This window comes from Astatotilapia calliptera, chromosome 7 (genome assembly GCF_900246225.1).
Source record: "Astatotilapia calliptera chromosome 7, fAstCal1.2, whole genome shotgun sequence".
In the NCBI taxonomy this organism is placed as follows: Eukaryota; Metazoa; Chordata; class Actinopteri; order Cichliformes; family Cichlidae; genus Astatotilapia; species Astatotilapia calliptera.
This window is the reverse complement of record NC_039308.1, coordinates 18,662,090-18,676,743: the sequence shown is the minus strand read 5'-3', so window position 1 is coordinate 18,676,743 and position 14,654 is coordinate 18,662,090. Positions and strand designations below refer to the sequence as shown.

At 41.5% G+C, this 14,654-nt stretch overlaps 1 protein-coding gene across 1 annotated transcript; it reads right to left on the bottom strand.

Moving 5' to 3' along the window:
• Positions 1–180: 180 nt before the first annotated feature.
• Positions 181–10,415, bottom strand: alpk2 (alpha-kinase 2). Its single transcript, XM_026173576.1, has 11 exons — positions 10,348–10,415; positions 6,749–8,652; positions 4,168–5,707; positions 3,934–4,081; positions 3,650–3,777; positions 3,498–3,542; positions 3,103–3,401; positions 1,434–1,522; positions 1,126–1,343; positions 972–1,020; positions 181–875 (listed from the first exon to the last, which is right to left on the bottom strand). Exons 2-11 carry the CDS (start codon positions 8,495–8,497, stop codon positions 668–670), a joined length of 4,473 nt encoding a protein of 1,490 aa, XP_026029361.1. The 5' UTR covers positions 8,498–8,652; positions 10,348–10,415; the 3' UTR covers positions 181–667.
• Between the last annotated feature and the right edge of the window lie 4,239 nt (positions 10,416–14,654).

Sequence of the window (14,654 nt, the reverse complement as noted above, 5' to 3'; positions counted from 1 at the left end):
GCTGGAATATTCCTGGGGTCGTAAAGCCTCTCGATGTCAGATGAATGTGGTATTATAGGGTTCACTCTACGTGCCTTTCCCTATACATGCACTGAATGTGGGTAGCTGGAGGACTTTTACACCAAAGCCTAACTTAGAAATGCTGAGAGATGCTCACAACGGCTCACACTTCTACATACATTCAAGTGATACATCAACTTTATGGGTAAAAATGTCTTTGTTTTGTGTCCAGAGTAGGATCATGATGTCATTCTAAATCAGTCACATGAACAAATATAATGTAACATTAAACTGGATACATGTTCATCAATTATTTGCCAGTTTGCAAAGCGAACACACGCACAAAACAAACCCACACCCATTCATACAACCTAACTTAAAGACATTTCCTCTAATCAATCAATAAAAAGTCCATTAATTTAATGAACTAATAGTTTGAAAATATCCCAGGAGTAGAAAAACAAGAAGAAATCGTTGCTCGCTCATCAGTTCATCAACAGTCTCGTCAGCCCCAGCTTGTGCTACATTTGTTACCTTTAAAAAGTTTATAGAAACTGTCCACCAAACTGCAGTATTCAGTCCAAAGTGAATCACGCGAATCACTAAAAAAAGAAAAGGTAACGGATTCAATTCATAATCAAATCCTTAGTCCAGTATTCTCCTCTTGTTATGACTTCCCCTTAACTACTGGCCCAAATGTTTTCTTCTTGGGTGGAGTGGAGCTCTGGGGTTTGGGTTTTGGAGCAGACGCTGGCTTTTTGGCTTTGGGCTGCAGGGATTTGAGACCTAGCATCTCACAGTACACATTACACTGATGCAAGGCCTTAAACTGGTCTATGAAGGAGGTGCCACAGTTTCCTTTGAATCCCTTGTATCTACAAAGAAAATAAATAACATTAAGAGATCAGTTAGTTCAAAATCACAGTTTGCACGTAGAGTATCTTTGGTCACAAAAAAATGTACATACTCACCCTTTCTTACAGGTGGCTATTCCCACATCAGTAAGCTTCATGCCAACTCCTGAAAAGCAACAAATCACATAGGTGTTTAGATTTCTAACCTGCAAAGAAATAGTTCCCACAAAAAACATATTTTAAAATTTTTTATTTTAATTGTTTCCCTGACCTTGCATGTCAGTAACCAGCAGGTTGCCGTCGGTTTTTTGGTAAACCCAATGCTGGAAAGCACAGCATTTCTGTCCTGCCTCTGAATCACGCCTCATCAGGTTGATCTCTTTGCCATCCTTGACTGAATATTTAACAAAGTTCCCGATTAGCTCCTCTTCCAGCGTGGCGTAGGGGATGTCATTCGACGGACGGTGAATCAGGTAGATGGGAATTATCCTGGTGAATGCCCCAAAAAAAGTGTATCCGGTTAAAAGCGAATTAATGTAGTGAAGAAATTATAACGAGCTTATCAAACGTGTCACTCACTCTGGGATGTCTCCGAAGGCTTCAGTGGACTGAGCAGCAGAAGTGTAAGCTTTGATGTACTCTCTTGCTGTGTTCTGGACCTGGCATTCCTGCAGACCATTAAAAATAAATAAAATAATAAAATGAAACAGAATGAAGTGAACTGAATCAATTGGTGAGAATTTTATCTTTTAATCCAACTTTTAACACACATACAAAGAAAAAAAATTGCAGTATGTTCTGTAGAACAGCATACTGTCTATTACAGACACTTTGGAGTTGTAAAATAAGAATACTATCATTATGATGCATGTAGTTGAAGACAAAAGTAAAACTTCCTTTGTAGTCTGGTAAAAGAGCACTTTTGATCTTTCCTTTATGGCTTATAGATGTTATAAAAGTGTGCTGTTTAACTTTCGTTAAGGCTTAAAGTTTACAATATTGAGAGAATGGCCACTTTGAGTGACAGGTATGTGCTAAATACGCCATTAGCTGTCAAATACTGTGGTGTACTGGGGCTTAACTGCAGTTAAAGCTGGCCCAAGAGGTCTAGCAGCTTAAAACAATTGTTTTAAGCTGCTAGACCACACACCAGCACATTTAAATGGGCTAGTGCTACCTAGCATGTCTCCCTCACAGTCAAGAGTCACTTCAGTCTCCAAAAAAAAAAAAAAGATAGCAACAACCATAAAGCTAATCATATATAGACTGTGTATAAAATGTAACTGAGTTCCTGTTATGAAGATTCACCCTGAGCTTTAACACTGTCACTACCTTACTGTTTTGAAACTGGACACAATTAGTCCAAATTAGGTTTTGCAGTCAGATATCTAACGATAACTAACTTGGCCACCATAGTGGACGTGTGACAGTGTAGAGTCACATCTCTAAGGCCCCAGCCACACTTAAGAATGGTCTAAAAGCATAGGGGAACCGCGGGTCATTAGGGAAAAACAGGTATGCTCCAACCAGCTGGTGAGTGGTTGCTCAGATTGATAGCCCCAGTAACAAAGGCTTAGAGATTAGTCGGTGAGCTCCTAACAACCACAGCTGCTAGAGAGAAAATGTGTTCACCAGTCAGTTGACAGAAACCTTCTTTTGACTGATTCGATCGCTGGCTGATTGCTACGGTTCTAACATGATAACATGGAAGATGCTAACATGTCTGCAAACATGCCAACTGCAGCACTGAGACACAACGTTTACTTTGATTCTGGTTCATGTTGTACTTTCTCAAGGTTTGCCACTGCATGGCTAGAGCTTAGCAAGTGTTTGCAGACAAGTCAGTGTCTTCCATGCAAACCACAGGTGACTGCACCAATATGCTAACAACCAAAGCAATCACAAGGAGGTTTTTGGTGCAGTGTCATCTTTCCAACAGCCACCAACCCCTCCCCATGCACCCTCTCTAATGAGGTGCAATTACCTTAAAATATGATCTGCTTTGTCCTCTTTTTTGACTCTAATGGAGACCGTAATTTCCAAAATTAGCCTCATGTTTTACTTTGTAAAATTAAAAATTAAAAGTAAATTGAAAGTAAAATTGAAACTAGTGACAGAGGCTAGATATCATCAGGAGAGTTAGCGAGGGCGTAGTGAGCTAAGGGCTGTTTTCCTACAGTCTTCTATAATCTCATAATTACTCCTTGAGCCATGAAGAATTACTACACACTAATTGTGATATTCGTACCTCCACAGCCAAGGTGAAGTTCTTCTGAACAAGCTCGTCATTGTTCTTGGTCCCATAGCTGATAGCATTGTGCACTTTGAGCACACAGGAGTGACCTGGCAGTAACAGGGGTATCTGACCCGCATGCAGCTTGGTCCGGAAAGCCCGCCGATGCATGCCCTCCCCAAAGTATTCCTTCTCGGTGATCATACTGATAGGATGGCTGTCTCCAAAGTATTGATCGGATAAGAAATCGTCTTTGAACAAGAGTCTGGAGAAATGGGCGTCCTCTTCTTCACTGCTAACCTCAACAGGGTCAGCTGGGGAGGAAAAAAATATAGACACAATATTACATCTAGGGTCTTCTTTTTAAAGCTCAGCTGTATAAAGTAACATGCTCCTAAATCTTAACTCACATGAAATGGTTTTTGGAGCCAGGGGGATGACAACCTCACTGAGCACTGTGAAATAACAGGGAAAATAAAAAATGTAGTTTTCATTTATATACATCATGTAAACATTTTAAACATTTTCACTTTCAAAAATGAGCTAAATTTTTTTTTGTTACCTTCATATGTGAGCAGGTAGTCCAAGCTGACTGAGCCATATAAGCTGCTGAGCTGGCAGAGGTACTTGCCCAGATCTTTGTGAGAAGCATTGCTGATGGTCAGGGTCACTCTGCTCTCATCCCCTGCACTTCAGACAAAGGGACAGTGTTACTCAGTAGAAGAAAACAGACACGCCCTGTGGGTTGCAAAGCAGCTTGCAGATACAAAGCAGCTGCAGGGAAGCTAAACCAGCTCGGTAGGACATTATTATTGCTAAAAATGACATAAAAGTCATATGAATTACCTTCTTTTCATCTCAGCCAGGACAGTACCCTCTCTGCTCCAGGTCACAGTGTAGGCCGAGGTTACAGCAGCAAACTGACACCACAGGCACAGACTCTGGGGGTCACCACTCACGGGCACTGCCTGTATAGGCTTCACCACCTTGGGCTCTGCAGATATTATGATAGGCTTTAATAATGCCATGTGAACTATGTGTTTCCATGCAGAGGACTAGCTGTTTAATCAATTCCCGTACCTTCCTTGGGTGGAATCCTCTGTTTGACCACTTCACTGTACGCCTTCTTACGAGTTCCTCCAACATCAGTCTTGAGCTCAGCTTCCTTTCCTTTTGCTGACACATCTGACTTTGGTAGTTTAGACTCCAAAATGCTCACAATCTTCCCAAACTTATCCTCTGACAGACGTCGCCTTTTAACCACATCATCATTCAGAGGACTTGTAAAGTTCTTTGGCTGGTGGCCCTTATCGTCTGTGGGATGTGGAGGTTGTTCTCCCTCTGACGCTTTAGCCTCCGATTGCTGCTGGGACTTTATTTCGGCTACATCTGGCTGTTCGCTTTCCTTTTGAGCTTTGCCAGCTTTGGCACCCAACTTAGATTCGAACAGCTCGATTCTTCCTTTTGCAGTCTTTGATTTTGCTCCATTCTCCACTTCAGCCAGTGGCTCCCCCGGCGCTGTATTCTGACCATGTTTCTTTTTCTTCTTGCTGTGTGGCTTGCTTGTTGCCTTCTCGGTTACACCTGTCTCAATAACCAATGTAGCCTCCTTGGCCTCAAGTCCAGATTGACTGTTCTCACTGCTATGATTTTCTCCAATAGTAGGGTGAGTTTCTTGCTGGTTGGAGGTCTGCTGAGCAGAAACACGGTGACATTTGCTTTCCTGTTTTTTGGAAGGTTGGGTGAAATGATGATGACCGGCCGATTTATCCTTTTTGGATCGTGTTTTTCCCTCTGAGGTGTTCTTGTGGGTTTTGTGAGGCATCTTTTCAGTCTTTTTATGAGTCAGATCAGGCTTCTCCGATTTAATAGCTTTGGGTTTTACGGGCTTGGAGACAAATGGATCATAAATATCTAAAGTGATGCATGCAATGTGTTTCTCTTTTGAAATGAAGAGATTTTCAGCATGGATAGGGATGAAGTTTTCTAGTTCCCTATTGAAGTCATCAATCTCCTCAAATATTGTCTTTCTAGAAAAGAAAGAGTCTATAGTGTCACTAGTTTTCAAGTCTTGTAGTCCTTCTGGTGAAGATCTCTCAGCAGTCTTTGTTGTATTCTGCTTTTCATGAATCAACTCCTCACCGCCTTCCAGAGATGTTTTGTTAGTAATTCCATCCGGGGTTGGCAAGACAGCACTCTGTCTTACTTGATTGCAACTGTTGTTATTGAGAGAGCCTTTCAAACAAATCTGATCACCTTCCAAACTGCTGCTTGTCCTACAGTTGAGGGAAGGGCCAATACTGACCGGAGCTAAGGGCATAATAAATGTGGGACTGTCCCTCTGCGCCTCCACCTGATGTGCTCTATCAAGGTCTGGCAACGTGCCAATAGACACGCAGTTGTCCGCATTAAAATGCAGGCCAGGTTGTGTGTCTCCACCTGGCACGTTTGAGTTTGTCAGAGCGTCCGCGGTGAGGACACTAAAATCAGTTATTGATTTGTTTTCATCCCTATTGACTTCTGATCGCCCACAGCTCAGTTTAGCTTCTGGCTCGGCCACTGAGCCCAGCTGGACAAGCCTGTGTTCATCTGTCACTTCACACAGTCTATCTCCAACAGGCTGATAGAGAAAAGGACAAAGAACAACAAAGTGTTAAACTGAGAATTAAAAAAAGTTCTCTTTCAGTTTCCTTTATGGTTGCACATAGACAAACACAGAACACTGTAACAGTGCTGTTAATATACTGCCTTAGGGTTCAGTATCAGGCAATTACACTAAAGACTGATCAGATATTTGTTATTTTAGCACGTACCTTTCTATAGAGCCAAAAATCAGACGTTTATAAAACACCATGCTTCTATACCCAATCCACCAGTCCATATGTCCTGCATGCAACTGGAACCCTGACTGTCAGTGTTAAAGACTGTACCTCCAGCTGCAATTGCACCTCTAAGTCAACCAAAAGCAGTCTCCTGGCCCCAAGACCCTGTCAGGGTCCTGATCGTGGCTTTTTAAAGGAGATGTGGTGGAAATGGGTGTGTTAAAGGGTGCGTACAAATAGAGAGAGGGCAATGGAGGGTCGTGTTTCAGTTTTCAGCTGTGCTCTCCTCTCACCCTGACATGCCAAGGATGCATGCTATTATCACTGGACTCTCAGCTATTATTAGGTGCCATTTCTGTCAATCCAAAGTTTTCCTCTTAGGCACTCATTTTTCCCTCAGCACCCACAGCTGTCAGTCTTTGAGGTTGGGAGCCAAACGACTTATCCAATCAAGGCTGTGAGTGCAAGGACTTGGTTGCAAACTGAATGGCTCCAATCCAAAGCAAGCCGACAATGCTCGCGAGCCTGGTGTGTGGTGACATATGTGGATTTTATATTCAGCGCAACTCATGACTGGCTTAGTGATATTAGAGGTATGACAACGCCGACAAGGACAAGAGCAGGAATGTTTTTTAACTTTGTGCCTGTGTTTCTAAAGGGCATGACTGATTTGTCTGCTGGCCAACGATGCTGTTGGCCATCATGCAAACAGACAGACTGGAAAGAGTTGCACACATCCCCCAAGCACGACTGCAAAATATTCTGTAATAGTTCATGTTTTCACTTCATACTGATCACAAACTTTTACCTCTCAAGTGTTCAAAGATCTATCATCTTACCTCCTTGGTTATTAAATCTGTAGGAGGGTCCAAATCTGTATCTTCTATTATGCTCAGTACGACTGGGGTTTTTTCATCGATGATGAAATGTTCTGTGTCCTGGGACTCTGCACATTCATCAAACGGAGAGAGGTCCAGATCAGCAGAAGTAGATCCAGGCATCAGTGTAACCACAGTTGCATCTGCTGTGTTTTCTCCTGAAGAGGCCACCGTTGTACCAGGTGCACCTCTGGATGGGGAACACTTGTCTCCCTGTGTGGTGGGTGTTGGATCGCAGAAGGATTCAGCCCCCTCTGTGTGATGGGGTTCAAGTCCTGTAGAGTCGAGGTACAAAGAGAGACAGCCTTGCCCAGAGTGGATGGAGCTCTCTGAGATGTTTTGTGCACTTAGAGGTTGATCCTGCACGCCCATTTGTGCCTTAGCTGTTGTTTCTAGATTGTGTCCTTCTTTCACAGTCTCTGCTTCTGTATGAGTATTTACCTCTGATAGAGCCTGTGTCAATGCATCTATTTCAGCTCCTATTTCTGAAAAGGCTGATGTGAAGTCCTCAGATGGAGCTACAATGATCCCAGTCCAATCTGAGAGTGCACTTGCCCAGCTGTCTACTGATGACCACCTCTCAATTGGTGGCCCCCAACCTTTGGTGTCATCGCCCGTCCAGCCAATCCCCTTGCTACCTTCAGGGTTGTAATGTGAAACCTGTGTCTCTCTTGGGGAACACGACAAGTGACTGGCAGGAGAGAGAGCTTCTTGGATCACAGAGTGATGCAAAACATCCCGATCTTCTGTATCATCACCAGCCAGATACTGATGTGCGTCCTGCCAGACCTCCATAGGGCTGTTGCCGCGCTGCGGGGTTGCTCCAGTGACCTCTGCTTCTCCTTCTCTCTCATCATTTAGAAACATAAAGTATTCCTCACAAGCATCTACAGCAGGTGTTCTTAGCCCCAAGTGTTCACTCACATCTGGCTCATTATTCTCTGTGGATTGTTCCTCACAAGAGCTGTGATGACATCCTGTCACGTCTGATGAATCACACATCAGTACATGTTTATCACAGTCACGGTTCACTTGTTCCACACTTGTTTGTGATAATGGCTGGTATTCAGAACATTTAATCTCACCGGGAGCTATACTTGGGCTTACAATGAAGTCCTGCGTGTCACTTTCAAAGATATAAAGATCTGACAAAGGCGCTACAGCCATATCGCTATCTGAACTGTCTGACTGAGGTGATAACGACCTAAATAATGGAGGTTTGTTTTCAGAGCTGAAATTGGGACTGGAGTAGGGGACAGTGACAGACTGCTCCATCAAACCTTCAAGTGTGAGTGACACAGCCCCAAAAGATTCAGGTGGAGTATGTCCTTCCATGAGAAGAGATGAAGCAGATTCAGACTGAGGTAAAATGAGGTCCTGACAGAGTTGACGTATTAGAGGTGATTTCCTTCCTGACTGGCTCAAACAGCGCTGAACCCTGGAATTGTCATCCGTTGGTGGAGCCTCTGAGGAAAGCGAAAACTGCTCTGATACATTTTGGATGGACGATAAAGACTTTAGGCTGTGTGGGTCTGCAGAAACATGTGGATGTGTGGATTTATCAGTGGTGTCTGAAAGACAGTGCGCAGTCTCTGTTCCAGACAGCTTGTCTACTGAGGGGCTGTGCATAACCGAGTCAAAATCCACAGTCTGACTGTCTGTCAGAGCCGGCTGACTTTGGCTGTCTGCGCAAGGAAGTGACGCGTCCATGGGGACTTCTAGTCGAGCGTCTCGGGGAGGTTGTCAAAAAAACTGACAGCAACATGAGGCCGACAAAGTTTTGTGTACAGTGACAGATTTGTTGCACCTTCTGTCATTATTCCATCCCAGAGTACATTTGGATCCTTGTTTATCTAATTCAGTATCTGCAAAGTGACACATGAGGTTAGCATAAAATTCAAATAAATAAACAGTTAAAATGCAAAGATGTGAAAGAGAATCTCTGGCTTGAGTCTTAAGTTTGAATTTACTTCCCTGAAGTATCTGAAGCAAAAGCTACTATCTCCTTTCAGCTGTCAGTTTGCATTTTGCTTATCTAAGCAGCAGGAGATGTTTCATTCAGAGGCATGTTGCATCTATTTCAAGGACGTTTAAGACACACTTGACATATCTTATCAACGGGAAGCCATCCTGCCATTACTTCTTTGCTGATAAAGAAGTCTGCCTCGTGATGCTTTTCTTGTTGCAGTGGAAGATTGTGCTTTCTAAAGTCTATTTTCTTGAATAGTCAAGTGGTGGTGAAATGTGCATTGACTACATTATCAATATACTATTTATTTGACGAACCAAAAGGTGCAAAGTTGGGATTCTTTGTGAAAACAAAAAAAGTTAATTAAAAATGTAATGATTGTTGCTAACCTGATACCTGATGTTCCTGAAGCTACAGGGAAGGTACCATCTCTGGTCTATATCTATTATCATTATTGCTATAGTATAGTTAGTTAAGCCCCTTCACATTCATCTTAATTTCAATTTCAGTTGTACAGCAATACCTCACTGTTATTTTTCAGACTACAGCAGCAATTATTTGGTGTCTCTACGTGACTTTAGCATCGTTAAAATGCCATTGCAGACAATCCGACACACGTGCAGCGGGCAATATATGAAGTGTTGATGGTGGAGACTTTAAATCATGCACACTGATATACAAGATTTCTGGAGGGGAGGTCGTGGCACAGACACTGGAAAAATACCAGAACATCTTTACCCGTGACCTGCATTTGTCACATTCATTCCTGCTGCACGGAAGGACACGTCGCACAGCCCTCCACCTCAGATGTTTACTATGAAATTCAAATCCTACCTACTCTGAGTTTATTGACAAACTTATATTTGAAACTGATTTCACAATGATTTTAGACAGAAAAAAAAATCAATGTAAAAAATCACCAACATCATTTTTCTGTATCACAATAAAGCCAGTTAATTTGATGAATGACCTTAATACCAACCAAAGTAAATTGAATTTTTTCTTGTGTCATGTCGTGCATTTCTTAACCCCATATTGAGACTTTGTTAAGATATGACAGCACATTTCACTCTTGCACATGCAATTCAAAGCAGTTTTGGTGGCAGGATTGAATGGCGTAATGTAAATGTGTTTGGGTTTGAATTCTTCTTGTGGATCTTTCAAAATAAAACCAACCTCAGCCAAATAACCTCCCCAAGTGTGCTGCATCTATTTTCAATTTTTTGCCTGAAAAGCTTTTGAACAAAGTTTTGATAATATCAGCACAGGCTGCCTGATAATGTAAGCGTTTCCTGACAGTCACACATTAAAAATGAGAGGGAGATGAAAACCGAAATAATATAATAATAATAATAAATAACCAAGCGTGTCTTGTGTATCGTGTAGCACAGCGGAGTTTATGCGTCCACATATCCACATGAAGTGTGACTGTCCACGTTTACCATTCCAAAGAAAGCCACAAACAAATGTCTAACAAGTCATGACACAAGTGAATCATAAAGGATAAAAGTATAACTATTACTCCAGGCATTAAAACAGTTGTCTATCTGGTGAGGTGGGGGGGATTTCCAGCCATGCAAGTAGTACGTACCCTTTTGATAGCCGTATGGTTGAGAATATAGACCTATGATGTAGGACTTCAGTACAAGCATAGGCAGAGCTGGCGGTCTCGGGGTGTGAGTCTATTTTTAAATGTTGTCTCCCCACAAGTACAAAGTCGGTTACCTGATATAGTGGACATGTGCCGATCTAACACCCGATATCTATATTTACAGGCCGTTTCAATGATGGCCTACTTTACAGACTGAAGACTTGAGTTGCGGTTGTTTAATTGTCTGTTTGGTTTCTTGTTCAATTGTAGATTCTGATTGCAGGAAAAAAAAATCTTAAAATCTTGTTTGTTTCTGTCCCATCCCCAATAACCCCAGTTTACAGCGGTATTTAAATAACAACAGATATTACACATATAATAAAATACAGCATATACTATTTCAGTTATTTTCATGTAATTAAAGTTCCTGTCTGATTAAACTGTGCTAGCGGCACACCTTTAACAATGAGGGCTATTTTCCTTGAGAAATTAATACCCCTTCAACTACTCTGGCAAAGCAACAATGCCCTGTTGTCAGTGGTGAAGAGTTCTGGGAAACGAAGCAAATTATCTTTTGAGATGTGGATTCAGAGAGTGATTGTCTTATAGTGCTATACCATACTCATCGTATGCTAAATGTGAAGAAAGAATCTGAAGACCGATGAGTCATTTGGTTACTTCAGGACAGTGATGTCAAATTCATTTTAAATCATGGACCACTTTGTTCTTAGGTGGGCCGGACTGGTGAAACTACTTTTTCTATCAGCCCAAAGAAGTTTAACTACTCATTTACTCTCAAATATATCTTTATATCGGAAAAAAGAAATTCAAAATGTACACTTCATCTCAGTTTTTCTGCACAAAATGAAATGCTTATGGAGAAATTAGATAGTTACAAGTTTTAGGGCTGAAAATTGTAAGAAATAAATGTGTAAAACTGGAGAATATTTCTGTTCATTCATTGCCCGGGATGTCCTCTAATTATAAAACTGAAAGTATTTGTGAATTACAATGAAAAATGAAAGGATTATTTTTTCACTGTTGGCCCATTATGAACAAAAACAATCCAAAACAGACATTCCAGTAGTAGATGGTGAAAAAACAGGAAGTTAACTGTTATTTATTATTATCTATTACTTCATTACTTTGGTGTAGCATGAATGGTCATAATGGAGCTCTTTATCAGCAGGACAAACTGTAAAATATCTTCTCTCTTAGCTAATCTTTCCCATTTTCCTGTCTTTAAGGGATGGACAGATTTATAACTAAGTGATTCGAGGCTGTTGCATCATCCTCCCTGGAACAGGTGAGAGGACGGGAACGGATCATTTTACCGCTTTAAAATCAGCACATTGTAAATAGTAGTTTAGGAGCCAGCACTGTCCAATAAAACAGCAATACATCAAAACTAAGAGAAAAAAATATCAGTGTAACAGATTTTCTATGACTATTTTGGTTTAATCCTTTCAAACTCTAAAACAACAACAACAGCTTTGACAAAGCACTGCGTCATAATTGTTTGTTGTGCATGCAAATCAGTGACACGTTTCCTGAATGACTGGATGAGGACACAAACCATTGAAACCGTGTCATATCATTTTACTCATTTGTGCCATTATGTAACGCTCGCGTCCTCACAGCTGTTGCTTTCCTGTCGGGGGCTTTGAAAATCTACCAAGCAACACAGGGAATATTAATGGACATTTAGTGTGTATCTGTTTGTCCTCGCTGCGTTTGTTTTTGCTTAAATTTTCATTCTTCTGTTGGGATCTTCTGTTATTTTACTTTAGAAAAAAGATCTGAGGCCGGATTTGGTATTTTGTGGTAACATTTTAGATTTAGAAAATGAAATCACAGTCCAAACACATGCATGGAGTTAGGCTGTAGGTGTGAATGTGTTGTTGAGTATATGCCAGCATGCGCCTTGCCTTTTGTCCATTGGCAGTTGGAATAAGTTTTACCTCCCCTGAATTGTATAGATGGAAAAGTTATTAATTTAATGAATCTGAACTTGTTATAATGTAACTGTTAAAGGATATGCATTTTTTCTGCCATAGATCCTGGCCTAGGTCTGTTTCTGGGTCTTGTGGTTGAATCCTTTGTTATATTTTCTTCTTTTGGAGTCTTAGTTTGCCTTTTGAGTCTTCATCTCCCTTATGATAAGTACATATATGTGATGGTGTTTCTCCGTTTACATATAATACTTATTTCTAGTTTTAATTTGGGGATTTCTTCAGTGTCTTGGGTTTAGTTTACTTTTTCCCTTTCCAGGGGAAGCCATGTCTGCTTTCCCAGGTTGCCCTTCTTTGTGCGTCTCTTAACTTCCCCACATTTCTCCAGCCAGTTGTGGATTTAGTTTATTCTCCTAACGGACTTTGTTGGAGTTTGTTTTGTTTTTGGTTTAGTTTCCATCCATCTGTATTTGGCTCCAAAACTCTGCATTTCATGATGGCGGCAGGCTTGATCGGTACCAAGTGGACCGACGTACACATTTCTGGGTGTTCACCTTAACAATAAACTGGACTGGTCAAAACAAGAAGGGCCAAAGTCAGCTCCATTTACTGGGCAGGCTGAAGTCTTTTGGGATGTGCAGAACATTACAAAGGACCTTTTATGACACTGTGATGGCTTCTGCTATCTTTTATACGGTTCTCTGCTGGGGAGGTGGAACCACAGAGAGGGATAGGAAATGGTTTAATAGACTAGTAAAGAGGGCTAGCTCTGTTCTGGACAGTCCCCTAGAGCCCATAGAGCAGAGGGTGAGAGGAAGATGTTAGTCAACCTAAGGTCCATATTCCAATTTCTTCGTTCTGTTGGTTGGATAGAGTTTTATTTGTTACACAAAAACACAATCATAAAGTATTTTTGCAGCATTACAAACCTTAAAACTATTTTTTAAAAGCATTTGGCAGACAAGTTGCTCCACCACGAGCATGTCATTGGGACGTGGCCCCATGGAGTCGTGTAGTCATGGAGAGAAAAGTATCATCTTACCAAAGCAAGATGTATTTTTACACCATGTTGTTACACCAACTTGTTCAGCCCGACATGTGCTCCCTCTCTCTTTCTCTCTCCCAGAACTTCTAGGGCAGTATGGCGGGGGTGAGAATGGTCCCGCACATGAAACAAGTGTGCGTCACAGCCGTGTTTTGTTTTTGCGTGTACGTGAGAGCGTCAGCTAAAGGATGATGTTCCATAACCAATTAAGGCGAGGTCACCAGAACAGAGAAATGCATTACACCAGTCTTATGAAAGAAATACTTGGCTTTAATGTTACGCTGTTGTATGAAGACATTATTTACATAATGACACACTAAATGCTGCAGCTGGAAAACTTGTCTAAAATTTGAGTGATACAGATTTTTTTGTCAAACATGAGCTAAACAGATCTATTATTAGGAGTTTTTAAATCACTTGACAACATTTTACAAAAGCAGAGACTACTCAAGTAAAAATGTAATGTGTGTCTTTGTGTATGTGGCTTGTCGTAACTTTAAGTGCTTTCATGGAAACGTAGCCGTGTGTTTTGCGTCACCAAACATTTAAAACCTTTTGCCGTGATCTCGTCAATCAGTTTCACTTTAAGATGAGTCACTGACATGGAAAGTGAAGTGAAAACATGGTCTAATTCAAACGTATTGTCTTGGCCAGAACAGTTAATGGTAGGGAAAGGATGGTGGGGTGAGCTATGAGTCAGTTGCAAGAAAAGCACTTAGACACTCAAGAGGAGTGTTCGATGTATTTTTCTGTAATTTCAGTAAAAGAAAAAGGCCTTTATATATATATATATATATATATATATATATATATATATATATATATTAGGGGTGCAGCGATATTCGTATCGATATTGAACCGTTCGATACAGTGCTTTCGGTTCGGTACGCATATGTATCGAACAATACAACATTTGTAATTTATTTTATCAACTTTCCTTCTGACGATGCTGTCTGTGTTGAGCGCTCAGTGAATCTGCGTTCGACTACTCCGCCTAGGCTGCACTGTCGAGCGCAGATCCACTGAGCGCTCAACACAGACAGCATAGTCAGAAGGAAGAGCGCAGGGCACCTCCCCCACCCTCATTCAGATCTGGCGTTTGGAATTATTTTGGTTTTCATGTGACGTATGACCCTGAAGGTAAGCGAGTCATGGACTAAAGCAGTATGTTGGATGTGCCATGCAATGCTCAATTACATGGGTGGGAACTAGTGTGTTAGCGCAGTTAGCTCGTTAACGTGTTGGCCGTCTAGCCCCATGCACGGAGCGATCGGCGGTAGCTCGTTAACGGAGATTTGCCGTGTTGTGGC

Bases quoted from the DNA above. Each gene is read 5' to 3' on its own strand.
- alpk2 (XM_026173576.1), bottom strand. From the start codon at position 8,497: ATGGACGCGTCACTTCCTTGCGCAGACAGCCAAAGTCAGCCGGCTCTG. The intron at 5,708-6,748 runs GTAAGATGATAG...TTTCTCTATCAG, and splicing joins CAGATTTAATAACCAAGGAG to CCTGTTGGAGATAGACTGTG. The intron at 1,523-3,102 runs GTACGAATATCA...AATGGTCTGCAG, and splicing joins ACTTCACCTTGGCTGTGGAG to GAATGCCAGGTCCAGAACAC.